The sequence below is a fragment of the Carlito syrichta genome, unplaced genomic scaffold, assembly GCF_000164805.1.
Source record: "Carlito syrichta isolate Samal-C Ts95f unplaced genomic scaffold, Tarsius_syrichta-2.0.1 Scaffold111496, whole genome shotgun sequence".
NCBI classification, from domain to species: Eukaryota; Metazoa; Chordata; class Mammalia; order Primates; family Tarsiidae; genus Carlito; species Carlito syrichta.
This window is the reverse complement of record NW_007055592.1, coordinates 4,143-32,077: the sequence shown is the minus strand read 5'-3', so window position 1 is coordinate 32,077 and position 27,935 is coordinate 4,143. Positions and strand designations below refer to the sequence as shown.

General features: G+C 40.6%; 1 protein-coding gene across 1 annotated transcript in view; it reads left to right on the top strand.

Annotated features, from left to right (window-relative positions):
- Nucleotides 1-25,950, top strand: part of LOC103272242 (mitogen-activated protein kinase kinase kinase 13) — a gene marked incomplete at its 3' end in the record, with an annotated part of 161,246 nt that extends 135,296 nt beyond the window's left edge. The window contains exons 4-8 of the mRNA XM_008069729.1: nt 8,949-9,132; nt 15,461-15,652; nt 20,404-20,562; nt 25,089-25,247; nt 25,842-25,950. Coding sequence (XP_008067920.1) covers nt 8,949-9,132; nt 15,461-15,652; nt 20,404-20,562; nt 25,089-25,247; nt 25,842-25,950 — 803 coding nt within the window. The remainder of the gene's footprint in view (nt 1-8,948; nt 9,133-15,460; nt 15,653-20,403; nt 20,563-25,088; nt 25,248-25,841) is intronic.
- Between the last annotated feature and the right edge of the window lie 1,985 nt (nt 25,951-27,935).

The window sequence follows — 27,935 nt, the reverse complement described above, 5'->3', positions numbered from 1 at the left end:
TCAGCCTGTAATCCAGCACTTTGGGAAGCCAAGGCGAGAGGATTGCCTGAGCCCGGGGGTTGGAGACCAGCCCGGACAACTTGGTGAGACCTTGTCTCTACAATAAATCACAAAAAAACTAGCCAGGCATGGTGGTGTGTGTCTGTAGTTCCAGCTACTCGGAAGGCTGAGGAGGAAGGATCACCTAAGCCCAGCAGGCGAGGCTGCAGTGGCCATGAGCGTGCCACTGCACTCCAACCTGGGTGACAAGAGTGAGACTCCAACTCAGAAAAAAAAAAAAACAGAAGCCTCATGGTAATGCCCCTAAAGATTGCAGGACTGCCTTAGGTTGTAGTAAAAAGGAATTATTTGCTTACAGTCAAGGCATAGAGAGATTATGTTTTGAGGAAAGAACAAAAATATCTAACCAATCTTGAAGTATTATTATTTCTAGATCCCACAGTTTTTTTAAAAGTAAGTTTTTAGCTCTTATCATTGTATGTAACGTGTATATCCATATATTCCAGTTCAGATGTTATAATTGTTGAAGCCCTCATGTTCTTTATAATCTCATTTATATTATTTAAAAGACCTTTTTTTCTGATAACAAAAGTAATGTGTGAAATTTGGAAAATTTAGATAAGTTCCAAAAATGTTTTAAATAATTTATGACCCACTGTCTCCTGAGAATAGCCACCATTAATGTTTTCTGTATATATTGTGTTAGTCTATTTGTGTATGTGTGTATACTTTTTTAAAAATGGAGTCTGGTTTACGCCTGTAATCCCAGCATTTTGGAAGGCGGAGGTAAGGATTGCCTGAGCCCAGGAGATTGAGACTAGCCTGGGCAACTTGGCGAGACCTCGTCTTACAATAAATCAATAAAAATTAGCCAGGTGTGATGGCACACACACCTGTATTTCCAGCCATTTGGAAGGCTGAGGCAGAAGGGTCACCTGAGACCAGCAAGTTGAGACTACAGTGGCTGTGAGCATGCCACTGCACTCCAGCCTGGACACAGAGTGAGACTCCAACTCAGGAAAAAAAATATGGAGTCATACTGTTTTGTGACATTTTTTTCACTTCAGGTTGTGAACATTTTCTGTGTCTTAAATATAATTCTTCAGCATTATTTTTAATGACTATTAATATTAAATTGTGTGAATATGCCTATATTTATTTAAGCAATCCCCCATTGCTCAGCACTTAATTTGTTTGCATTTTTAGTTATCAGGAGCCATACTGCAGTGAACATATGTCTACTACTTTACTTTGGCGCACATCTTTGATTAGTCCTTAGGATCAATTCCTAGAAGAAGAAAAGTTGGGTTCAAAAGATTTGTTGTTTTAAAGCTTTAGATACATATCTTTGTAGCCTTATGTAAATGATTAAGGGTTTATGAGTTCTCTCATCAAGAAATTCTGGAAGGGAAAAAGTATGAGCCAAAAATGAGATTCTGTTTTATTTATTTTATAACTGAATTTTGGACTCTGGGACCCTCCCCTAAAAGTCTGTTCATCTCTTTTAGCCAAGACTGTTGACAGTTTTTCCACAATGGCCAGTAGACCACTTTTCTCATGAGTTCAATTTTTCCTATTTCTGAAATACTCCCTCTTAAACCAAATACCAACTTCTCCCTGATACCTGTTTTCCATAAGTGCGTTGGAATTTACTGGTAAATCTGTCAGTTCCAGGTACTTCTCATGATCTGTCAGCCACATCATCCATTCCTGCTCTGTGCAGAAATTCTGTCAGTCTCTGGTTTTATGTGTGTGTATCTATCTATCTTCCTCTTTCATACATACTCCAATACCCTGAACATTCCACCCTCATCCTTCCTCTCCCCATAATTTGAAGGTTTTAAAAAAATAAAGTCATTCTTTGCCAAAGAAAAGTTGGGGATTAGTATGTTAAACAGTATTATTATCTTTTAAATTGGGAATAAATGTAAGCACAAAGAGTAAAATAAAGATCACTTATCCCACAATCCAGAGAAAACAATTCTTAACCTATTACTTTCTAAAAGTTCTCCATTCTTTAGTTAGACACAAAACCTACTAATAACTGCTTATGTGATAAACTACATTTGGTTTTTAGGGTCTTCACTTGTTCTGTCTCCTACTTATATTGGTGATAACTCGAAGGTCTCAGGATCTAAATGCATTGTTGAGGTTCAGACGCATAGAAGAGCAAGTAGACATATCCTGTATGTCTGCTAAAAGGAGCCTTTTCATTTTGTCATTGTTCTACAACATAGTATTTGATTTTTGATTGATGATATGACTTTCAAAAAGGTTTATTTCAGAAATAAATAAGAAACAGGCCTGGTCAATTTAGGTGCCTAACTGTTCAGCAGATTGCAGGATATCCTACTGAGGACTAGTGCTGCTGTGCGCCAGAAAAGAGATTTGCTGGCCAGAAACAAAGTGTAGTGTTTTCCTTGTCAGCTCTGGGATCAGGGAGCTTATCTTTAATCCTGTATTGCAGTTAACCAAAGGATAGCACATGTAGCAGATGCATCCCTACATTTGGTACTTATGAAGAAATTCAACTAGATTTTTTTAAATGTTAGCAATGCCCTCATCTCCCTTTTAATATATTGATAGTGAAGCCCAAGTAAGGTAGTATGTATAAATTAAATATTTTATTGCCAAATAGTTTCCAGTCTCAAAGCAAGCATTGCCATAGCCACATCTGAATAAACAAAGGAGAATGTCTGCCTTAAAGCAGGTGGGCATGTGGCTTTTTCTCAGTTCTAGGAATCATGGTAAATATTGGAATTAAGACAGTAGTTATAGCAATGAATCAAAGAGAAGTTAAAAGCCGGAGATGAGTGCCAATGAGACAGATAGAAAAGCAGCAAAGTCTGGGACTAGTCCTAGAGAGAGTATAGCCAGTTCTCTATTTATGCGGTTACTTATCTTGCTTGTCAATTATCTAGGTTCTCAATTTTGTACATACTTATTCCTTTCTTTTTTCTGCCGTTTTTTCATCCCTTGACTCCTTACTAGATATTGACAGGGACTTTGAATCCTGGCAGAGAGTACTAAATTCTCATCAATCAATTTTACTTTTGGTAAAATTAGTTCTGGTAAAAACTAGTTCTGGTAAAAAGATTGATGGAAACATAGTGGAAATATTACTTTATTTTACATTCTGTGTTCTTTAATTACCAATACTATCCCCTTTATTTTTCTGTGGATAATTAAGACGTGGCTGAACATAGTTGAATAGCACAGGCATGAGGTAGAGGTTTGTAGCAGATAATTTTATTATTTATAATAATATCCTGAACACTTGGTATCTGAGCACCAAATGTATTTGTCATTTGTATTTTAGTAATTAATATATTTCTTATTTCATAAGAAAACTAAATAATTGGCATCATTTCTAAAAATAAGTAAATTACAATGCAAGCATCATAAAGTCATGTGAAGCCTGGAACCATGACTCACACCTGTAATTGCAGCACTTTGGGAGTCCGAGGAGGAAGGATTACTTGAGCCCAGAAGTTCAAGATCAGCCTGGAAAACATAGCAAGACCCATTTCTACAAAAAATTTTAAAAATTAACCAGGTGTGGTGGCATGCTTTCTAGTTCTAGCTACCCCAGAGGCTGAGGCAGGAGAATCACTTGCGTTTGAAGCTGCAGTGAGCTAGAAATGCCCCACTGCGCTTCAGACTGAGTGACAGAGTGAGATCTTGTCTCTTAAAAAATAAAAATAAATAAACAGTGTGGATGGATTTATGACTGATTTGTCATACTCAATGATCTATCACAAAAGCAGAAAACTGAGTACCACATGTTCTCACTCATATGTGGACCTTGAACAATTACTATAATGCTATAAGAAAGGGAATGGCGGTAGTGGGAGACTGCCAGGGGAGGGGGACACACCTCATCAACGAGAGTACCTGCATAATGAATATTTGTATACCTAACCCTGAATTGTACCCCACATATTTAAAATGAAAAAAATAAAAATAAAGCAATATGAAAAGAAAGGATTATTTAACAAATTGTTTCAGAATCATGAAATAGCAATATGGGCCAGGCTCGGTGGCTCAGCCTGTAATCCCAGCAATTTGGGAGGCAGAAGTGAGTGGATTGCCTGAGCCCGTGGGTTCGAGACCCGTCTGGGCAACTTGGTGAGACCTCATCTCTACAATAAATCAAAAAACTAGTTGAATGTGGTAGTACTAGCGCGCCTGTAGTTCCAGCTACTCGGAAGGCTGAGGCGGAAGGATCACTGGAGCCCAGCAGGTCGAGGCTGCAGTGGCCGGGAGCGGCCATTGCACTCCAGTCTGGGCGACAGAGTGAGACTCCAACTCAAAAAAAAAAAAGAAAAAGAAATAGCAATATGGAAAAAATTTACATCTATCCTCACCAAAATAAGCTCCAGATGGATGTAAAAGTTAAATTTTGTAAAAACAACTATAGATAGCTTTTAGAAGATAGACCAGGCAGTAGAAGAAATCCCAAAGGAAATTAGACATTTATATAAAACATTTTGTTCAAAAATAATTTTTAAAAACTTGTAAAAATGTCATTTTTTTGGTATCAAATAAATATGGAAAGAACTTCTTCAAGTTTATGAGAATTATATGACCCTAATAGATAAATGGACAAAAGAGTTTTGATAATTTCTACAAAGCAGAGGTGAGTATTAAACAATTGTGGACGAAATACTCTACATCACTGGCAATTAAACTAATGCAAACTTATAAGACACTATTTTATACCTCATTAAATTAGAAAAAAATGATAATATTTACGGCTGGCACAGGTGTGGTGAAACCAATAAATTCATACATTGCCACTGTCAGCAAAAACTAGCGAAATCCTTTGGAATAACAATTTGGAACATATGTATTCCAAGAGCTAGGAAACTTTGGGATTGAATCTGGGGAAATAATAATCAAATTTAAATTCACAAGACAAAAAGATGGAAACACTTAAGCACCAAAGGTAGGAGGGTCCAGTTAAAAACAACAATTAAAACGTATAATATAGCCGGGCTCAGTGGCTCAGCCTGTAATCCTGCGCTTTGGGAAGCTGAGGCGAGTGGATTGCCTGAGCCCGCGGGTTCGAGACCCGCCTGGGCAACTTGGCGAGACCTCATCTCTACAATAAAATCAAAAAATTAGCCGGGCATGGTAGCGCGCGCCTGCAGTTCCGGATACTCGGAAGGCTGAGGCGGAAGGATCGCTGGAGCCCAGCAGGTCGAGGCTGTGGTGGCCGGGAGCGGCCACTGCACTCCAGTCTGGGCAACGGAGTGAGACTCCAACTCAAAATTTTAAAAAAAGGTATAATAAAAACTGTACACAAAGGATACATAATATATGAAAAAAGTACAAGAAAAGTATACACCACACACAACTTTTATATAGCTATAAACATGAACAAAAATTAGGAGGGAAAATGACAAGTGAATTTGGGATGGGATTTCAGATAATATATTTGTTTTTTCTGATTTTTTAAAATTTTGTCTAATGTTTAACAGTAAATAAATATTGAGTTAATGGGGTGGGGGAAGACACCCAAACATTGATCTAATCTTAGCAGTTACTGTATTAAAAATTAGGGTAACTTGGGCTTGTATAATGTTGTTCAAAGACATACGGGGGTAGACCCATGAAAAACTGGAATTTATTTATAAAAAATTATGCATTTACTCTTACATGTTTAAACTTCAGTCACCCTCAAAGTCCTCTCCGTCTGATGCAGTACACCTGGTAAGACACTTTTTCCACTGCTCAAAACAATTTTTGAGCTCATCAATTTTGATGCCTTTTAGTTCTTTTGCCTTTCTGTTTGTTTGTTTATTTGTTTGTTTCCCCTCTTCCATCCGAAAAACATCTCCCTTTGAGGACTTTTTTCATGGGAGAAACCAAAAAAAAAAAACCCCAAAAGTCATTTGGGCGAGATCGGGTGAATGGAGAGGGTGGGCATGGGGGTCATAGCGTTTTGGGTCAAAACTGCTGAACACTCAGCGCCGTGTGGGCAGGTACGTGTCATGGTAAAAGAACCAGTCACTTGTTTGCTGCGACTCGGGCATTTCTTCCCCAAATCAGCAAATTGTGATGCAACTTTCTCAAAACTTCCAGATGAAAACTCTGGTTGACTGATCCGGAGGAGCAAGTTCTGAGTGTACTACAAGGGGCCTGCCCTCCAGAAGATAATTTCATTTTGGGGGGTAACCACACATATTGCCCAGTTATGTTCTTGTACCAGAGTCCAGTAAAAAATACTTTATTCATCCCCACAGAATGGTCAGAGCGACACTGTTTTTAGTCCTTCACTGGACCCCTTATGAGGAAAATTTCTTACAACGTGCCATCAACAACTGTATACCGCGTGTGCTGCACGAATAACCGGTGGGAATGAGAGTGAGATTTCATGCGCCACTTAATATTTGTCATAGAAGTCCTAAAGAGACGGAAAATAGACACAGCTGTAACTTGATGTTTGCTTGCAAATCTCACATTAGTGATTTCGTATTCATGAGCTATTTCTTATTTTAGGGAGATGTGCTTTTATAGAGCATCTATTCAATTTCAATAGAGCAGAAACCTTTAATATTGATCACATCAGGAGAATGGACGAATACCCGTGTTGTGACCACCCTTACTACTACTCTTTTCTGTGCTACATAGTTATAATTTAAAGATCAAGTTTTAGCCATTATAATGAGAAAACACGTATTACAAATCTATAGAATTTCTTTTTTCTTAAGGTAGGGAAAATTAGAGAAGTGGGAAATTGTAGCCCACTTCTAGATACAGATGAACTCTTCTTTCTGCTCTGGCTTCATCAGTGTAGTAGACAGTGAATTGATTTGCTTTCAAGGTCAGAATATCTTTTGAGGCTAACTCAGCACTACTTTGTTCCATTTTCTGCAAGCAGTGGCCTTTTAGTGATCTGACAAGAATCTCTCATAACCTTTAAACATTGTCATCTTCCTTCTTCTCACTCTGTGGGGCTCCAAACTCTTTGATTTTTATTTCTTAACTGTGGTAATACCATGGTAAGAAGCGATACAAGAAGGATCAGTGGATTATATTTTTTTTAAGTTTCATGAGATTAAAGCACATATTGATTGAATTTTTGAAGCTCTTTACTTAAAATAGCATTTTATTCATTATTAAAGTGATACAGACTTATGGTTAAAAAATAATAATAATGCAGAAAAGGATAAAGAAACACAATATGAGTCACAAATAATGCCATCACTTAGAAATGACCCCTGTTAAGTTTTTGTTGCAACAACAACAACAACAAAAATCAAACTCTAAGGAAAAGAGAAACTTGAAAACATTGTAGCTATATGAGTAAACATATCATGACTAATGACTAATAGCCCTCTCAGTGATTTCAGGAGAGGCAATGTGGTATAATGGAAAAACACTGCTCCTGGAACCCCAGTGCTGTGGTTCTAGGTCCAGTTCTGTCACTTATCAGCTATGTGATTTTGGATAATTTACTTAACCACCCTATGCCCTTGGTTTTTTCATCTTTAAACAAGTATAATAAAGCCAGACCTGTCAGGTTGTTGTAAGGATTGGACATATGCTATCTATAAAGCTTTATGCTGGTGCATGGTATATAGTAAGTACTCAGTGAAAGGTAAATATTAATATAAGTAGTATGCATAATTAGGTTCTTAAGAGAGTATCATTAAAAACTCATTCAGGCTGGGTATGGTGGCTCACACCTGTAATCCCAGCACTTTGGGAGGCTGAGGTGAGAGGATTGCTTGAGCCCAGGAGTTCAAGACCAGCCTAGGCAACATAGCGAGACCTTGTCTCTATAGAAAATAAAGACATTAGCCGGGTGCGCCTGTAGTCCCAGCTACTCAGGAGGCTGAGGCAGGAGAATCACCTGAGCCCAGGCAGTCAAGGCTGCGGTGAGCTGTGATGGTGTCATTACACACCAGCCTGAGCAACAAGCAAGACCCCTGACTCAAAAAACAAACAAGGCCGGGTGCAGTGGCTCAAGCCTGTAATCCTAGCACTTGGGGAGGCTGAGGTGAGGGGACTGTCTTAGCTCACGGGTTCAAGAACAGCCTGGGCAACTCAGCGAGACCTCATCTCTACAATAAATCAAAAAATTAGCGGGGCATGGTGGCTCGCACCTGTAGCTCCGACTACTTGAAAGGCTGAGGCAGAGGGCTCACCTGAGCCCAGCAGGTTGATGCTGGGGTGGCCATGAGCATGCCTGGGCAACAGAGTGAGACTCCAACTTAAACAAACAAACAAACAAAAACAAAACTCAATCAGCAAGAAATCAATAAGCATTTGCAGTAGAAATTCACAGAGAGCCGGACTTGGTGGCTCAGCCTGTAATCCCGCGCCTTTGGGAGGCTGAGGTGAGTGGATTGCCTGAGCCCACGGGTGAGACCCGCCTGGGCAGGTGAGACCTCATCTCTACAAAAAATCAGCCGGGCGTAGTAGCGTATGCCTGTAATTCCGGCTACTGGGAAGGCTGAGGCGGAAGGATCACCAGAGCCCAGCAGGTCGAGGCTGCGGTGACCAGGAGCGGCCACTGCACTCCAGTTTGGGCGACAGAGTGAGACTCCAACTCAAAAAAAAAAAAAAAAAGAAAGAAATTCACAGAGGTCTATAACAACACCCATAATGGGTGATGGTTAGGGGTAGTGGTGTAGAGGGAGATGGGAAAATGGACTGAACATTCAGGCTTGAGGTGAGATAGGGCTGCAGGAATGTCAGGATATGTTTTGTTTAGAATAGAATATATCAGAGATCTCTGGTCTGCTTTACTTCAGTGGTTAAAAATTGATACAAACTAATGCATATGAATATTTGATCTATAGTCCCAAGGTGCATAGGAAAGCGATGTCTTTTGGTGGGAGACAGAGGGTGATGACGAAATCGGTACCTTCAGATGGCCTTGTAGAATGGTTCAATTCTGAGATCTCTTCAAGCTTATTTCTCACTTGTGTGCCTAGATACTTGGGAAGTGCCATTTGAAGAGATCTCAGAGCTGCAGTGGCTGGGTAGTGGAGCCCAAGGAGCTGTCTTCTTGGGCAAGTTCCGAGCGGAAGAGGTGGCCATCAAGAAAGTGAGAGAACAGAATGAGACGGATATCAAGCATTTGAGGAAGTTGAAGCACCCTAACATCATCGCATTCAAGTAGGTCAAGGCTTGTTGGGTTTTTTTGGTGTTTTTTGTTTTTTGTTTTACGACATTTTCTTTCCCCCAATGTATGCAGTCAAGTTTCTGCTTTAAGAAGCATTTCAGAAACATCCTGTAGACTTAGCACTGCACTAGGTGCTATATGGGAGGGAACCAAAGAACTGTTAAATTTGAGTCTTGTCCTTAAGCAGCTCATAATCCAGTAGTTCATTTTGCCAGAGTATGTGCTGCTTGGAAGGGGGGTACACATGGGGCAGGGGAGGAAGAAGTGGATTCCTGCCAAGCAGTCAGATCTGCTGCATCAATGTCATTTATCAGTGGGATGACAGAGGTTACTTCATATAACCTAAGCATCCTGCAATTCAGTTAAGAAAACGAAGCTAATATCTGAAGTGGTCAGTGAACAATCAGTCTCTGTGTAATAAATAACGTGTTCTTATTAGTTTCTGTTGGCATCCTTTCTTAAATATTAACTTATAATAACAGGTACCTATAGACTGTTGCTTTGGATTTTGCTAGATCCCCTTTCAAGTAATGCCACTCAGCTTTCTAAATCTCATGACAGCAGAGTTATCAATATTAGTAAGCTATATTCGTTTCACAAAGTGGTTGTTCTTGAGAGTATGTGAGCATATTTTTCTAATCTAGACCATTCTCTTCATAATATTGACCGGGATCCTTAACAGAAGGAATATAGTCAAAGGTTAAATTGTCTAAGGCACCAAACTTGGAAGTGCTGAGCTTTAAATATATGTAATTTCTTCTGCCTGAATCTTGAGTTCTCTCCCTTGCTAGCCTTTAAATGTTGTTCTAGGCTTGAACAAATAAATGGTAATTTAGAGGAGGAAAGGGAAGAACAGGAAAGGTAACCTTTAGGTAGGATGAAAGTTTAGGCAGGGCTCAGTGGCTCAGTGAATTGCCCGAGTGAATTCACCCGAGGCGAGTGAATTGCCTGAGCCCGCGGGTTCGAGACCAGCCCGGGCAACTTGGTGAGACCTCATCTCTACAATAAATCAAAAATTACCTGATTGTGGTAGTGCATGTCTGTAGTTCCGGCTACTGGGAAGGCTGAGGCAGAAGAATCGCCTAAGCCCAGCAGGTCAACTCTGGGGTGGCCATGAGTGTGCCACTGCACTCCAGCCTGGGTGACAGGATGAGATTCCAACTCAAAAAAGAAAAGTTTAGAAACCAGAGCTTCTTGGTGTATTTGTATGTACTTTTCATTCCTGGAGAACACTATGACCAATGAAGCTACACCTAAGAGTGGAGAAACTTATAAATCCCCCTTCCCCAAACTAGAAGGAACTTCTCCCAACCTCAAGAGGGAGCCTTCCTTGATAAAACTCTCATTGTAAAGCTAAAAATGCCATGTGATAAGTCTTCATTGGAATCACACCCCCAAAGTAAGGAAGAGAAATCTTAGGTACAGGTTTTGTAGAAGGGGTTTAAATGAGTACTGAGGTGGCATTTTGATTCTCAAACAAGACCCCTTTGGGGAAGGGAAAGATGTGTGAAAGGAAGGGACACATTCAGCTGGAATACTAAGAGACTGAGAAAAGTATTAGGAATAATTTCCCTGTGGAAGGGACATTCATAGCTGGCAGAGGACATGAGAGAGCTTTAGTTGTATAGTCATTCTGTCACTGGTTGCCTTGCTAGGACCAGGAGGATATGTGATTCAAATGAAATGCCATAGAGACCAACTATAATCTTACCAAAGATGATAAATGTCAGAAGACAATGGAAGGATTATTTTAAAGAGGTAGACTATCAGAGACCCCCCCCTTCTTTTCTTCATTTAACTTCACTGAGATGATCACCACGTCCAGTATTCTACATCTTCCCAATTGGAAGGAAGAGTCAGGAACTTCTAAACTTAGATAGCTAGGACATTGACTTTGAAACACGAAATGTTTTTAGATTAGTATGGCATTTTGGCTTTTTGAAGTGACCTAGGCTGTGTGTCCCAGATAAGAGGGCTTCCCAGCAGGGTATCCTGAGTAACTAAAGGTAGAAATGTGGTAAGATGGAAGTATGAGAAGCTTTGTTTTTACTTCCTGTGTTCTGCTTTTTCCTTTTTCCTCCTAGTCTTTTTCCCACCTCACCCTTCTGGCCTCCTACCTACATATGTAGTTGTCAGCATCATTGGACATGTATTGCCATGTTAGTGCCTAACTCTTGAGGCTGGAGATACTTGAATAGTCTTTACCTCTACATGGAAAACAATAGTGAGACTGTGTCCCTGATCCATTACACCATGCTCTTAGGCATTGTGCAGTGTTATGTTTGCAGCCATCTGTGCCATGTGTTGCTTGGCCAATGAATCCCATTCAGGACCATCTGGAAGATATGAGGGTGTAATGAGATTTTAGTACATCTCTCTAGATACTGATTTCTGGGCTTACAGTTTCTTTTGAAGTTAGTAGGAACCATGGACAGAAGGAGAAGTATAAAATAAGGATACTAAGCCGGGTTCGGTGGCTCAGCCTGTAATCCCGTGCCTTTGGGAGGCTGAAGTGAGTGGATTGCCTGAGCCTGCAGGTTCGAGACCCGCCTGGGCAGCGAGACGTCATCTCTACAATAAATCAAAAAATCAGCCGGGCATGGTAGCGCATGCCTGTAATTTCAGCTACTTGGAAGGCTGAGGCAGAAGGGTTGCCGAAGCCCAGCAGGTCGAGGCTGTGGTGGCCGGGGGCGGCCACTGCACTCCAGTCTGGGCGACAGAGTGAGACTCCAACTCAAAACAATAAAATAAAATAAAATAAGAATACTAAATCTCATGATAGCAGAGTTATCATAATAGCAGATTTAGTATTCTTATCTTATACTTTGCCTATATTCTTTTTTCATCCATTTAAAAAAATCTTTTAGCTGGGCTCGGTGGCTCAGCCTGTAATCCCGTGCCTTGGGAGGCTGAGGTGAGTGGATTGCCTGAGCCCGCGGGTTCGAGACCTGCCTGGGCAACTTGGTGAGATCTCATCTCTACAATAAATAAAAAATTAGCTAGGCGTGGTAGCGTGCGCCTGTGATTCCGGCTACTCGGAAGGCTGAGGTGGAAGGATCACCGGAGCGCAGCAGGTGGAGGCTGTGGTGGCTAGGAGCGGCCACTGCACTCCAGTCTGGGTGACTGTGAGACTCCAACTCAAAAAAAAAAAAAAATCTTTTAAGAAATCCCAACATAACTGTTCCTAATGGAATTCAGTGCCAAGGGGAAGAAAAGGTAGCGATTAGAAGTGATTATAGGGCTGTTATTTATAGCTACTAAGAAACCTTGTCATAGTACAGGGCTGATGCAATGATTGCTCCTCATTCCTCAGTCAAAAGAGATTAAACGTGCATAACATGTCACTGTTAGACCCTTTCTGTATTTGTATTATAAGTTAAAACATAGTTGAATAAGTACCTTCAAACAAATATTTATCTTGATATTCTTAAGCTCATTGCATTATTCCTGCCCTATTCATTATTTCTTTGTAATGATAATTAAATCATTTGTTTGTAGTTGCTGTATGCTTATGCTTCACCAAGCATTCTTAAAAGTCATATAACAGAACTTGAAAAAAATTGTATTAAAAATCAAGATGAGAATTCTCGGCTGGGCTCAGTGGCTCAGCCTGTAATCCCAGCACTTTGGGAGGCTGAGGTGAGTGGATTGCCTGAGTCCGCGGGTTCGAGACCTGCCTGGGCAACTTGGCAAGACCTCATCTCTACAATAAATCAAAAATTAGCCGGGTGTAGTAGTGCGTGCCTGTAGTTCTAGCTATTTGGAAGGCTGAGGCGGAAGGATCACCGGAGCCCAGCAGGTCGAGGCTGCGGTGACCGGGAACAACCACTGCACTCTAGTCTAGGTGACAGAGTGAGACTCCAACTCAAAAAAAAAAAAAAAAAAAGAATTCTGGGTAGCCTAGAAAATGATAGGAGAGTAATAGAAATTGCTTTGTGGCATTTGACAGGCTCATCAAAGCAGAGAAAAATGAAGACGAATTATACTTCTTCATAACCTGCTATTGTTATAAAATCTTTGCATGATCAGTGCCTTCTGCCATGACCTCTAAATTCTTTTATCACGTATTCCTAAGAGATAGAGCAGGAGTTGATATCTGGCTGAAAACTTTAACTGGATGTCTTACAGATAGTGTACTCTGTTAACTTCTCTAGAAAGTTTCAAAGGAAGGCATATATACCCATAAGAGATGAGACACAAAACTATATATGGTCATTCTTCTTCTCTCATTCTGAAAACAAAACTGTGAAGTAGATTTACCATGATCATCTCCACTTTTATGAAATAATGATATTAGCACAAGAATCCCTAATATGCTTTTCTATGCAGAAGCTAAAGAGCTGCAAGGGAGGCAGTGTAGTATAGTGAATGATAGGTGCATGGGCTTTGAAGTTAGGCAGACTGGGTTTCAGTCCAAGCTCTGTCCCCCGTGAGTCATATGATCTAGTTATGAGTAGGACAAGCCACTTTCTCATTCTGAGCCTTACCTTAAAACTGAAAAAAGTACTATCTATCTTATAATGGTTTGGAGCATTGTAAATAAGACAAATAAACATGGAAACATGCCTGAAAAAGTAGATGTTCTTTCATGTAAGTATCCTGCCTCCTACTCCATGCCTTTGCATGTGTCATTGTGAAGACTTTTTTCAGCTAAGAAAGTTGCGGTGAAGTTAAGAAACATTTATCAAAGACTTGCTGTGAACCTCTAGGCCTTGTAGTGGAAAAGAAAAGATCTTAAAGTCCTAGAAAGTCCTTTCCCTTCTAGGAGCCTATAATCTACATGGGGAGAGAGAGAGGGAGAGAGAAAGAGAGAGAGAGAGAGAGAGAGAGAGAGAGAGAGAGAGAGAAAGAAAAGCACTAATGACTGCTATATACTGTAGGAATTTAGAGAAGAGAAAGATCTTTTGGGACTGGAATAATCAGGAAAGTCTTCATGGAAGATGTAGAAATTCATGGAAATATAGATGCATACATAGATATATAATATGTTGTATAACATTACTTTTATTCTAAACAAATATTTTTCAAATATGTAAGCTTATATAAGATAGAAAACTGACTTTTTTTTGGTCCTCAGTCTAGTTAGTTATTTTAAATTTGAGTAGTTTAAAATTCAACAAATAAGCCGGGCTCGGTGGCTCAGCCTGTAATCCCAGCACTTTGGGAGGCTGAGGTGAGAGGATTGCCTGAGCCCGCAGGTTCGAGACCCACCTGGGCAACTTGGCGAGACCTCATCTCTACAATAAATCAAAAACATTAGCCGGGCATGGCAGCGCATGACTGTAATTCCAGCTACTTGGAAGGCTGAGGCAGAAGGATCACCGGAACCCAGCAGGTTGAGGCTGTGGTGGCCGAGAGTGGCCACTGCACTCCAGTCTGGGTGACAGAGTGAGACTCCAACTCAAAAAAAAAAACAAATTCAACAAATAATATTTAAAATAATAACATTTTGAATTCTATTTCTGTATACTACATATAAAACCCTCTATTTAAGTCTGAAAGAAAGATATTTTAAATTGTTCTTAACAATCTAAAACAACATCGTATCCAACCTACACAAACCTCAGGAAAGGGTGCTCTTTGTCCCATAATGGAATGTCCCATAAAAAAGGCACCAGATGCAGCAAAGCACATCAGTATCTGGAGTAAACAAAACAAGTAAAAATTGTCCATGTGCTTTCTAATAGGGAAACCTATTGACTAGGGAGGTTTTAATGCTAATTTAAGAATCAGGAAGGCTGGGCATGGTGGCTCACACCTGTAATCCCAGCACTTTGGGAGACCAAGGTGAGAGGCTTGCCTGAGACCACAGGTTTGAGACCAGCCTGAGCAACTTGGTAAGACCTCATCTCTACAATAAACCAAAAAACTATCTGGGCGTGGCCGGGCTCAGTGGCTCAGCCTGTAATCCCGCGCCTTGGGAGGCTGAGGTGAGTGGATTGCCTGAGCCTGTGGGTTCGAGACCTGCCTGGGCAGCGAGACCTCATCTCTACAATAAATCAAAAAATCAGCTGGGCGTGATAGCGCATGCCTGTAATTTCAGCAACTTGGAAGGCTGAGGCAGAAGGATCGCCTGAGCCCAGTAGGTGGATGCTAGGGTGGCCATGAGCGTTCCACTGCACTCCAGTCTGGGTGACAGAGTGAGACTCCAACTCAAAAAAAAAAAAGAATAAAGAAAAAAAATCAGAAACTATTATCTATACACATTTTTAAAATAATTTGGATACAAAATTGTTTTTTATTAAGTTTATGAAATATTCTTAAATATATATTTGTATACATATGTGTGTATTTATGTACTTGTTTGTGTTTTCTTGGAAGGGGTGTTTGCACTCAGGCCCCATGTTACTGTATTATCATGGAATACTGTGCCCACGGACAACTCTATGAGGTCTTGCGAGCCGGCAGGAAGATTACACCTCGATTGCTAGTCGACTGGTCCACAGGAATTGCGAGTGGAATGAATTATTTGCACCTCCACAAAATTATTCATCGTGATCTCAAATCACCTAAGTGAGTTCGGGAGCTAATTTTTTAGCTGTTTTGTTTTGTTGTTTTAAAAGAAGGAATTTCTATCAATCATTTAATGCAGTTTTCAGACATCATGCTTTCAGTTCAGTTTAAATCAGCACAGTGGGTAATTCTGTTTGCACACCTTTCAGATTATTGTTGACCTATGACCTAGATACTTATATGGGCAGGTGTGTCCAGCTTCCTGACATTAATTTTCTCTTTTTGTTGCTTTTAAATTATACATCTGTGAAACAAAATTCATTACCATCTGAAGTATTCCATCATCTCAGATAATTAATGCCAAGCTTTCCCACTTGAAGGCCTGATTCGTTGTTTTCCTACTGTGTTCCAAAAACTGTTTTTAACCAAGTTTCAGAAATGTATATAATACAAAGGATCAAGCAGAGGCAGAGAAAAAATTAAAACATTAGAACTAAAACTTGTTCACAAAATGTATGTCATAAGATTCTTCTGTCTAGTTGTTAGAGGTGGTCTACAGATTTGGCTTTGAATTTCCAAGAGTCTAAGTAAGCAAAGGAGGAAATAAACAGTTACAAGGTTTACAGTGGCCATTAAAAAAATAATAAAACCTGGCTATTTAAGAAAAGCAGAAATCTTTCTAATAATCTCTGTTTTCAAAATGATTTTTGGCTACTAATAACTACTTGAAGAGTAGTGTTTGGTGTGGTAAAGTGGCTCCTGCCTGTAATCCTAGCACTTTGGGAGGCCAAGGTGGGAAAATCGCTTGAGGCCAGGAGTTTGAGACTGCAGTGAGTTATGATTGTGCTACTATATTCCAGCCTGAGCAACATAGCAAGACCCTGTCTCTGAATGAATGAATGATTGAGGAGTGTTTATTCAGTTCCCTAAAATTGCACAAAGAAAAGGATTATTAAAATGGTATATTGCAATGTAGCTACTATTTTGAAGCATTATTTTTATAATTTCTCATCACATTTTGGTTTAGATAAACAGAGGATTGGCTGGGCTCGGTGGCTCAGCCTGTAATCCCACACTTTGGGAGGCCGAGGTGAGTGGATTGCCTGAGCCCGAGGGTTCGAGACCCACCTGGGCAACTTGGCGAGACCTCATCTCTACAATAAATCAAAAAATTAGCCAGGTGTAGTAGCATGTGCTTTGTAGTTCCAGCTACTTGGAAGGCTGAGGCGGAAGGATCGCCAGAGCCCAGCAGGTCAAGGCTGCGGTGGCCAGGAGCGACCACTGCATCCAGTCTGGGCGACAGAGTGAGACTTCAATTAAAAAAAAGAAAAAGAAAAACAGAGGATTAATCTCTTTTTAAAATATAATATATAATAATATAAAGCATAATGCTTCCATGGTTTACAACATTTTTTTGGATTCATTATCACATCTTCTTTAGTCCTGGCAAAAATGATGTGAGATGGATGTGACAAGTATCATTATTCGTATTGGATATAAGAGAAACTAGGCATTAGCCCATAGTCATTGGGTAGGGCAAAAACCCAGACTTCTGAACCAAAGGCTACTGCATCCTTATGTGGAGGTAAGGAATTCACAAAGAATCCTGCCTCATCTCCTTGGAAGGTATAAATCAGTCCTTCATGATCAACTTCTCAACAGCCCTTATTTATCGTAACAGTGTTAATCACAGTGCTTAGTTGACTGAACAACTCCTCCTTGCTTTACTTGCAAATAAACATTATTATATAATGTTCATTTCTTCTGTTTGCATTCCTTTTTTTTTTTTTTTTTTGACGTGGAGTCTCACTCTGTCACCCAGGCTGGAGGCCAGTGGCATGCTCATGGCCACTGCAACCTTGACCTGCTGGGCTCCAGCGATCCTTCCACCTCAGCCTTCCAAGTAGTCAGAACTATAGGTGCACGCTACCACACTTGGCTAAGTTTTTTTGTTTTGTCTTGTTTTATTGTAGAGACAATGTCTTGCCAAATTGCCCGGGCTGGTCTTGAAACTGTGAGCTCCAAAAGTGCTGGGATTACAGGCTGAGCCACCGAGCCAGGCCCTCTGTTCACATTCTTAACACAACCTGTTGCTTTTTCCATCCGTTACATACAAGTAAAGTACATGAAATAATTGTCGAAGGCCTCTTGAATAGTCTCCTTTTTTGTTGTTGTTGTTTAAATAATTTATTAATATCTGTTAAGTTAAAATCCCAACGGGGCCTCCAGAATGTTAGGTCAGACCCACCAGGGATGTGGGTGTCTGGTGTGTGATTTGGTTCCACGTGAAAGATGCAAAGAGTTACCCAGAAATTAGACTGGAAAATATAGTTCATTTAAAAAGTAAATTAGAGAGAGAGAGGAGATTCACCTCTCCAAGGGAGAGGAGAGGGGCAAGGCTAGGAAACATGGCGACCGTGACTCAAGGAGCCACAGGGTCAGACTAGGGCTTAACAAAGCAATGACCTGAATAGTCTCCTTTTTAAGCACCTTGTTATCGCTGAGAATTAATTTTAGAGGGAAAAGTCAGGAAATTGTAGAATAAAATCACATGCTACTCTCCTTAACTTCTGCCATTTAAAGATTAGCGTAGAAGTTGGTTATCCTGTGAGCCTTTCCTTCTATTAACAAGAGGCAGCCTTGGCCTCTTTGGGTTTCAAGTTAACTTCGAGAAGACAAAGATCAATCTGACTTGCTGTAACAAGAAACCATATTACCTACATTAAATCGGCAGGTTGCGTGAACCCAACTTTGTCTCAGAGAAGATTTCAAAAAAGTTCCAACATTATACTATCTCTAGTCTCCTCTCAAGTTCATTCCCTCTTGTCATGTCAACAGAGGCAGAAGAGGAAGTTCCTAGAAAAAGTTCCCTCTTTCTAGGGGTTTATCACCTTCTCTGACTTTTATAATATATGATACCATCAATTCTCCAATTATCTAAGATATCCCATAATATTTTAATCCTATGCATTTTCGCTAAGACTAACACAGTTAAATAAAAACTCCTAAATTATATAAATTTTATGTATCAGCTGCAGAACCAGGATGTGGATAAAAGTATTCTAAAAGCAACTGTAAGCACCAAGCTGTTCAGAAGAGAGCCATTGGCATTGGTGATATGGGTAGGGCAAGAGTGAAATACCTGGGTCAAACTGAGAAAGGAGGGAATGGAGTCTGATATTTTTTGTTTTCTAGTGCTCTCGATTCTGATACTATTTGAGTATTCAACCTCTTCTCATTAAAAATAGGTCCTTTTATCATTTAGCTTCTGAAACCCTAACTCATTAACATTCTGAGGTTCTAAACAGGTTACTTCAAGTGAATTCAGTCTAGTGTATAGATTCAGCACCAGATTGTATTCATATTTAAGGTTAGCAAAAGCAGTTGGCCCCAGGTCTCATTCAGATAATTACTGTGAAAAGTAAAACTTTTGACTGGCGTGGAACCTATTTAAGCTTAGGTTTACCTTAGCACCAGTGAAATCCCAACACATATATTAGCCTTGAATATAATGAATCCCTTGTGTCATGGGCTCATTTATGATATTGGTTGACTATCACTTAAATAGTGTTTTTTAAAGAGTATTTTCTTAGTGGGTCAGCTAAAATGGGTACTCTACGTATCTTACCTCATTTAATTCAAGTGAAAATTCAATGAGAAATTCAATGAGATCATTATTACAGGTCCATAATCCCTTACCCAAAACTCTTGCGGCCAGATGATTTCAGAAAGGTAACACAGTGAAATCTGGAGTATCACCCTATAATCAATCACATTAACCTACCTGTAGCAAAACCTATGGCATTCACACAAAATGGGGTAAATCAAGTGAGTTTTTCTTTTACATGTGAAAAAATATTTATAAACCATTTTAACAGTGTTTTATATTCTTGCATTGTGAACAGGATAATGTGATCTCAAGTGTCTCTATCTTACAGATGAGAAAGCAAGCTTAGAAGAATTAAGTAACTTAGGGCCGGGCACAATGCCTCATGCGTGTCATCCCAGCACTTTGGGAGGCCAAGGAGAGAGGATTGCTTGAGCCCAGGAGTTCCAGATCAGCCTAGGCAACATAGTGAGACCTCGTCTCTACAAAAAATCAGAAAATTAGCCAAGCATGGTAGTGCATACTTGTAATCCCAGCTACTCAGGAAACTGAGGAGGGAGGTCACTTGAGCCCAGGAGGTCAAGGTTGTAGTGAACTGTGATCATGCCACTGCACTCCAGCCTGGCAACAGAGTGAGATCTTGACTCAATAAAATAAAAGAGGAATTAAGTAACTTGGCAAAGGCAAGCAAGCAGTGGAGCTAAGATGAAGGCAGGTATTAAAAGTCCAGGCTCTGTGGCTCAGCCTGTAATCCCGTGCCTTGGGAGGCTGAGGTGAGTGGATTGCCTGAGCCCACGGGTTCGAGACCCGCCTGGGCAACTTGGTGAGACCTCATCTCTACAATAAATCAAAAATCAGCCGGGTGTGGTAGCGTGCGCCTGTAGTTCCAGCTACTTGGAAGGCTGAGGCAGAAGGATCACCGGAGCCCAGCAGGTCGAGGCTGTGGTGGCCGGGGGCGGCCACTGCACTCCAGTCTGGGCGACAGAGTGAGACTCCAACTCAAAAAAAAGTCCACTGTGCTAAACTGCCTCACAAGTCTGAATGATGCTGTTTTTAGTGTATAGCCAATGCCCCTGTAACACTGGAAACTTTAAACTGAATTTTACAAGGTAGGAGGCCACAAATCAAATCTTCAGTTGGCAATTAGAGTCTTGGTCTTCATTAGTACTAATGATCTGGGTGTTTTCTCTATTTCTTTTTTAAGTGTTTTAGTGACTCACACAGATGCAGTAAAAATTTCCGATTTTGGTACATCTAAGGAACTCAGTGATAAAAGTACCAAGATGTCCTTTGCTGGCACAGTTGCATGGATGGCGCCAGAGGTGATACGGAATGAACCTGTCTCTGAAAAAGTCGATATATGGTGAGTGGCACCATCTGTGCCAACTAGAAAGCCTTTTCCCACTATCACGCCATTAGCACTTTCTTCCATCGACACTTTTACTTGCCCAGAATATTCTTTGTTGTTACTCACCTCTGCTTGATTTCATCATATTCTCTGAGATACTACTCAGTAGGATGGTATGTGGTGAGAAGGATTAGGGGAATTAGGGTGACTATCCATTCAGTAAATCATCAGTTTTGGGAACTTTCAGAGAAAATGCTGAGCTTTCTAGAAAATTGAAAGTTTACTTCCACATCATTTAGTGTAGAAGTCTTTCTGAAATGTGTTAGGTACTTACATAAAATGGATTAAACAGTTTACCTATTTTGATGACTCAGGTCATGATTACTCATATCAATAATGTTCATTGCTGTGATACAGTGATGTGCTCTAGACCCATTTGAGGTGCTAACACTATTTGCCCTTTTATTGAGCAGCCCCTCTGAGCCATGCTTTTTAAGAAAAATCTTTATTAGCTTTTCTTCTGAGGTTATAGGTCTTTACTATTAACGGTATTTCTCCATAATTGCTTTTCTTCTACCCTTAAAATTGGCAGCTAGTAACTTTTTGGCTTAAAACCAAAATAACAGCATGTGTTAAAATTGCATGTAATGCCAGAGTAAATAGGATAAAGTAGAAATGTGGGATCATTTGTAGTTTGAATAATTATTACCAAAGTGTCCTCCATAGGGATTATATCCATTTTTGTTCTCAGCAGAAATGAGTAAAGGTGTTTTTTCATCAACAAAATGTACTAGCTTTTGGATTTGTGCCAATCATATAGGTAAAAAATGGTATCTTGTGCAGTTTTAATTTGCTTCCTCTTATTATAAGTAATATAATAATAGTATACATGTTTTTATACATGTGTATATAATAGTATACATGTTTTCATATGATTGAGAGCCATTTGTAATTTATTTGTGAACTAATCATAATCTCTGCATATTCTTACCAATTTTTAAAAGTATTTTATATATTAAGGAGAGTAGCCTTTTGTGTAACTTATAGTCACTTTTCACATTTTGTTATTTTATTTATGGTATTTATTTTCCATTGCAGATTTGTAATTTTTAAGAAATCTCTTCTTTATGTTTTTCATTTATTTTCTATTTTGATTCCTGGGTACATGTGCAGGTTTGTTACATAGAAATATTGCATGGTGGTGAGGCTTGGGCTTCTATTGAACTTGTTACCCAGGTGATGGACATGGTATCCAGGGGGTAGTTTTCAACCCTAAGCACCCCCTCCCCACTTTAGGAGTGCCCATTGCCTGTTCCCTTCTTTGTGCTTGTGTGTATACAGTGTTTAGCTCTCACTTATTAAGAACATACGGGCCAGCCAGGCTCGGTGGCTCAGCCTGTAATCCTGCGCTTTGGGAGGCTGAGGTGAGTGGATTGCCTGAGCCTGCAGGTTCGAGACCCACCTTGGCGAGACCTCATCTCTACAATAAATCAAAAAATTAGCTGGGCGTGGTAGTGCACGCCTGTAGTTCCAGCTACTGGAAGGCTGAGGCGGAAGGATCGCCGGAGCCCAGCAGGTCGAGGCTGCGGTGGCCAGGAGCAGCCACTGCACTCCAGTCTGGGTGACAGAGTGAGACTCCAACTCAAAAAAAGAACATACGGGCCAGGTACAGTGGCTCAAGCCCTGTAATACCAGCACTTTGGGAGGCTGAGATGAGAGGATTGCCTGAGCTCAGGGGTTCAAGACCAGCCCGGGAGACTTGGTGAGACCTCATCTCTACAATAAATCAAAATATAAGCCGGGCATGGTAGCGCACACCTGCAGTTCCAGTTATTTGGAAGGCTTAGGCAGAAGGATGACCTGAGACCAGCAGGTTGAGGCTATGGTGGCCGTGAGTGTGCCACTACACTCCAGTCTGGGCAGCAGAGTGAGACTCTGACTCAAAAAAAACAAAAAAAGAACATACGGTATTCAGTTTTCTGTTTCTGTGATAATTCATTCAGGATGATGATCTCTAGCTGCATCCATGTGCTGCGAAGCACATGATTTTCTTTTTTTATGACAGCATAGTATTTTGTGGTGTATATCATACCACATTTTCCTTATCCATTCCACCATTGATGGGCACCTAGGTAGTTCCATGTTTTTGCTATTGTGGCTAGTGTTGCAATAAACATATGCATGCAGGTGTCTTTTTGGTAGAGTAACCTGTGCTCCTTTGGGTATGTACCCAGTGGTGGACTACTGGGTCGAGCAGTAACTCTATTTTTTGTTCTTTGAGAAATTTCCAAACTGCTTTCCACAGGAACTTAACTAGCTTGCAGCAACAATGTAGGAGCATTCCCTTTTCTCTGCATCCTCCCAGCATCTGTTGTTTTTTGACTTTTTAATAAAAGCCATACTGATTGGTGTGAGATGGTATCTCATTGTGGTTTTGATTTGCATTTCTCTGGTGATTAGTAGTGTTGAACACTTTTTCTTTTTCTTTTTCTTTTTTTTTTGAGTTGGAGTCTCACTCTGTCGCCCAGATTGGAGTGCAGTGGCCACTCCCGGCCACCGCAGCCTCGACCTGCTGGGCTCCGGCGATCCTTCCGCCTCAGCCATCCAAGTAGCTGGAACTATAGGCGCACGCTACCACGCCCGGCTAATTTTTTGATTTTATTGTAGAGATGAGGTCTCGCCAAGTTGCCCAGGCAGGTCTCAAACCCGCGGGCTCAGGCAATCCACTCACCCCAGGCTCCCAAGGCGTGGGATTACAGGCTGAGCCACCAAGCCCGAATTGAACACTTTTTCATATGCTGCCTGTACCAGATTTCTTTTTCCTTTTTTGAGCCAGTCTCACTCTGTCACCCAGGCCGCGTACATGGCATGATCACAGCTCACTGCAGCCCTGACCTTCTGGGCTCAGGCAATCCTTCTGGCCCAGATTTCCGAATAGCTGGGACTACAGGGGTGTGCCACCATACCCGGCTAATTTTTTTCTTTTTTTCTTTCTTTTTTCTGAACTGGAGTCTCACTCTGTCGCCCAGGCTGGAGTCCAGTAGCACACTCCCAGCCACCGCAGCCTTGACCTGCTGGGCTTCGGAGATCCCTCTGCCTCAGTCTTCCAAGTAGCCGGAACTACAGGCATGCACTACCACGCCCAGCTAATTTTTGATTTATTGTAGAGACGAGGTCTTGCCAAGTTGCCCGGGTGGGTCTCGAACCTGCAGGCTCAGGCAATCCACTCGCCTCGGCCTCCCAAAGTGCTGGGATTACAGGCTGAGCCACGGAGCCCGGCCTTGTTCCTTTTTTTAGAGATAATATCTCATTATGTTGCCCAGACTGGTCTTGAACTCCCAGACTCAAGCAATCATCTTGCCGCAGCCTTCCAAAGTGTTGGGATTACAGATATGAACCATTGTGCCCAGGCTTTTTTCTTTTTTTGAGTTGGAGTCTAACTCAGTTGCTCAGGCTGGAGTGCAGTGGCACACTCACGGCCACCCCAGCGTCGTCCAGTTGAGCTCCAGCGATCCTTCCGCCTCAGCCTTCCAAGTAACCACAACCACAGGCGCGCGCTACCAGGCCCAGCTAATTTTTGATTGCTTGTAGAGGCGAGGTCTCACCAAGTTGCCTGGGCTGGTCTCGAACATGAGGGCTCAGGCAATGCATTCACCTCAGCCTCCCAAAGTGCTGGGATTACAGACTGAGTCACTGATCCTGGCCCATGCCAGATGTTTTAAATGTAGTTTGATTTCTCATTCTCTCTTTTCATGACTTCTAGATTTCATAGTTTAAAAAGTCCTCATCACTCCAAGGTTATTTCTTAAAACCTCCTCATGTTTTCTTTTAGGTTTCTTATGGTTTAATTTTTCACATTTAAATCTTTGACTCATTTAAAATTTATCTTGATTTTTTTTTCCAGTTGTCTTAACAGCATTTATTGACTAATCAATTTTTCCCACTGGTTTGTGGTGTCACTACTATCCTATATCAAGTCCTATATGTATTTGGTCTATTTCTGGATTTCTAATCCAGCCCATTTATTTGTCTATTCATGCACCAAAGTTAATTATTAAGGCCCTATAATATGTCTCAAATCTGGTAGTATTGGTTATCCCCCCACCCACTGATTTTATTTTTCAGAGTTTTCTGGATGTTTCTGGTTTTCTTTCTTTTTTTTTTAATTTTTAATTTTAAAGATGTGGTGTACAATTCAGGGTTAGGTATACAAATGTTCATTATGCAGGTACCCTTGTTGATAAGGTATGCCCCCCTCCCCGGCAGATTCCCACTACTTCAATCTGTTTCTGTTTTTCTTATAGCTATATTGGAATTTTTAAACTGGAACTTTAAAATTGGAATTTTTCAAAATTGTTTTATTTTATTTTCTTTAAAGTTTTAAAACAGGATTTATTAGTGAGAAGAAGAGAAGGAAAAAGAAGATTCATGGCAGAAAGACTGCCATTGACGAAAAACTGCCGAAATTGGAATTTTAAAGAACTAAAATACAAATCAATCTCTCTGAAATGTCTTCTGTACACGTTCCTGGTATACTGCAGGTCTTTTGGAGTGGTGCTTTGGGAGCTGCTGACAGGAGAGATCCCCTACAAAGATGTCGATTCTTCAGCCATTATTTGGGGTGTTGGAAGCAACAGCCTACACCTTCCAGTCCCTTCCACTTGCCCTGATGGATTCAAAATCCTTATGAAACAGACCTGGTAAGAATATTGTCTCTAAAACAGCAGGGAAATCTCTAATGTGTATTTGGAGCGAATCACCTGGTGGTGAAAAGACTAGGCATCACAGACCAGGAGTATAAGAACCTTGGGTTCAAATACTAGTTCTGCCCTTTCCTATCTGTGCAATTTGGGGCATGTCACCCAAGTGTCAGCTTTCTCATCTGTTAAAATGGAGAAGCCACCTGCTCATAGAGTTGTTGTGTTGTAATTAATTAAAATGTATAAAGAAAGAATTTGGTATGATTATCTTGAAATAGTAGGCCTTATTAAGTGACAGCTATTATTTATTTGCCATTCCTAAGTACTATTATCAAATAGATTACTGATCCTAGATTTCCATTTTATCATTAGTGGTATCACATAATTATATTTTCCTTACTTCAGTATATCTAAACCTTCCATTATACTGTACGAATATAACAGAGTATAGCCAGTGATACTCAGAGCCATTTTAAGATATAGCCATTTTGGAGCAAAAAATCTTTTTCATAAAGTAAAATAAAATCTTCATCCTCCTGAACACAACTTTTGAAGAAACGTATAATCTTTTTTTTTTTTTTTTTTAACTTTCAGGCAAAGTAAACCTCGCAACCGACCTTCTTTTCGGCAGACACTCATGCATTTAGACATTGCCTCTGCAGATGTACTTGCCACCCCACAAGAAACATACTTCAAGTCTCAGGTAAGTTGGGAAACTTTCTATCCAGGTGCTACTGAACAGGCAGACAGGGAACTCTCATGAAAAAGAATAAGTATAGAAGGAGGCCATTCTGATATCACAATAACATCACTCTATTCATTGTGAAACAATAATTATGATACTTCACATAGATGACATTTTAGAGCTTTTTAAGCAATTAACATATATTATTAACAGAATGTCATCCTTATGGGGATTCTGGTAAAAATGTTGAAGCGAAAAGAGGAAAAGAGGATATAAAAATTGTAATGTATATACATTTGAATTAGAATTACTGCTGACCTGAATGAAAATTTGCTTTCTTTGATGTAGAAAAGCTGAAGTACAGAGGCCAGAAAATAAATACCAGGAAGAGGCCAGGCATGGTGGCTCACACCTGTAATCCCAGCACTTTGGGAGGCCGAGGCAAGAGGATTGCTTTAGCCCAGGAGTTTGAGACCAGCCTGAGCAACATAGCGAGACCTCATTTCTATAAAAAAAATTTAAAAATTAGCTGGGCATAGTGGCATGCACCTGTAGTCCCAGCTACTTGGGAGGCTAAGGCAGAAGAATCATCTGAGCTCAGAAAATCAAGGCTACAGTGAGCCGTGATCGTGCCACTGTACTCCAGCCTGGGCGACAGAGTGAGACCTCAACTCAAGAATGAATGAATGAATGAATAAATAAATACCAAAAAAAAAAAAGCCTATGATAGAATTAGACCCAGAGAACCTTTTCTCTAACTTTAAGTGTGTTACCTAGTAACTCCAAATAAAGTATAGTTTAATGTATCTGTTAGCCTCTACTATAAACCATCCCAAAACTTAAGGCTTAAAGCAACAAGCACTTATTTAGCGCACGATTCTGTGGGTTGGCAGTTTGGGATACTCCATTCTGCTGGCTTTGCTTGGGTTCACTCATATGCCTGCAGCAAGTCACCAGGTCAACTGGGAAGTTGGCTGGTCCAGGATGGCCTCCTTCACATGTCTGGTGATTGGCTGGCTGTTAGCTGGAACACCTCGGTTCTCCTCCCTGTGGCCTTCAATCCTTCAGCAGGTCACCTTAGGCTTGTTCATATGGTGTTCTCAGAGTAACAAATGCAGCAAAAGAGTAAGCCCAAAGGCACAAGTGATTTTCGAGCCTGTGTTTGCATTATGCCTGCTAGTGCCCCATTAGCCAAAGCAAGTCACAGGCCAACCCAGATTCTAGGAATTGAGAAATAGGCTTCACCTCTTGACAAGAGAATCTGCAACAGCACATTGTAAGGGCATGGATCTAGAAAGGGGAAGAATTATGGCTATTAAATTAAAATGCTGTAAATTTCCTAATGACTGTTCATCTAACCACTATCAGTATGGATAGGGAGTGGTGGGGATGAGTATGTGAAGGTCCTTATCCCTTCCAGACCCGGCACATCTAAATGGATGGAACTATGACTTTTGAAGTAAATGAGTTGACTAGACATTGTGGTTCACACCTGTAATCTCAGCACTTTGGGAGACTGAGGTGGGAGGATTGCTTGAGCCCAGAAGTTTGAGATCAGCCTGGGCAACATAGCAAGACCTCATCCCTACCCAAAAAAATGAACCAGGCATGGTGGCACATGCCTGTAGTCCCAGCTATGCAGGAGGCTGAGGTGGAAGGATCACCTGAGCCCAGGAGGTTGAGGCGTCAGTGAACCATGATCACCACTGTATCCCAGACTGGGCGACGGTGAAACTCTGACTCAAAAAACTTAAAATTAAAATTAAATTTAAAGAATGTAATAATCTTAAATGATAGCTTTATGCTTATGTAATTTAACTAGATTATTACCTCATTTCTTATTTCTCATATAGCTTTGTCTCATTTAGTATTATTGTTTCTGAAATGAGTTTTTGTAGAGTTAATTGCATCTTCCCATTGACTTCCAGTATCATTTCAGGATTTACTCTCAGAAAAGACATTACCAATTGGTGTTTCAGCCTACTTTCACAGACCCCCACCCC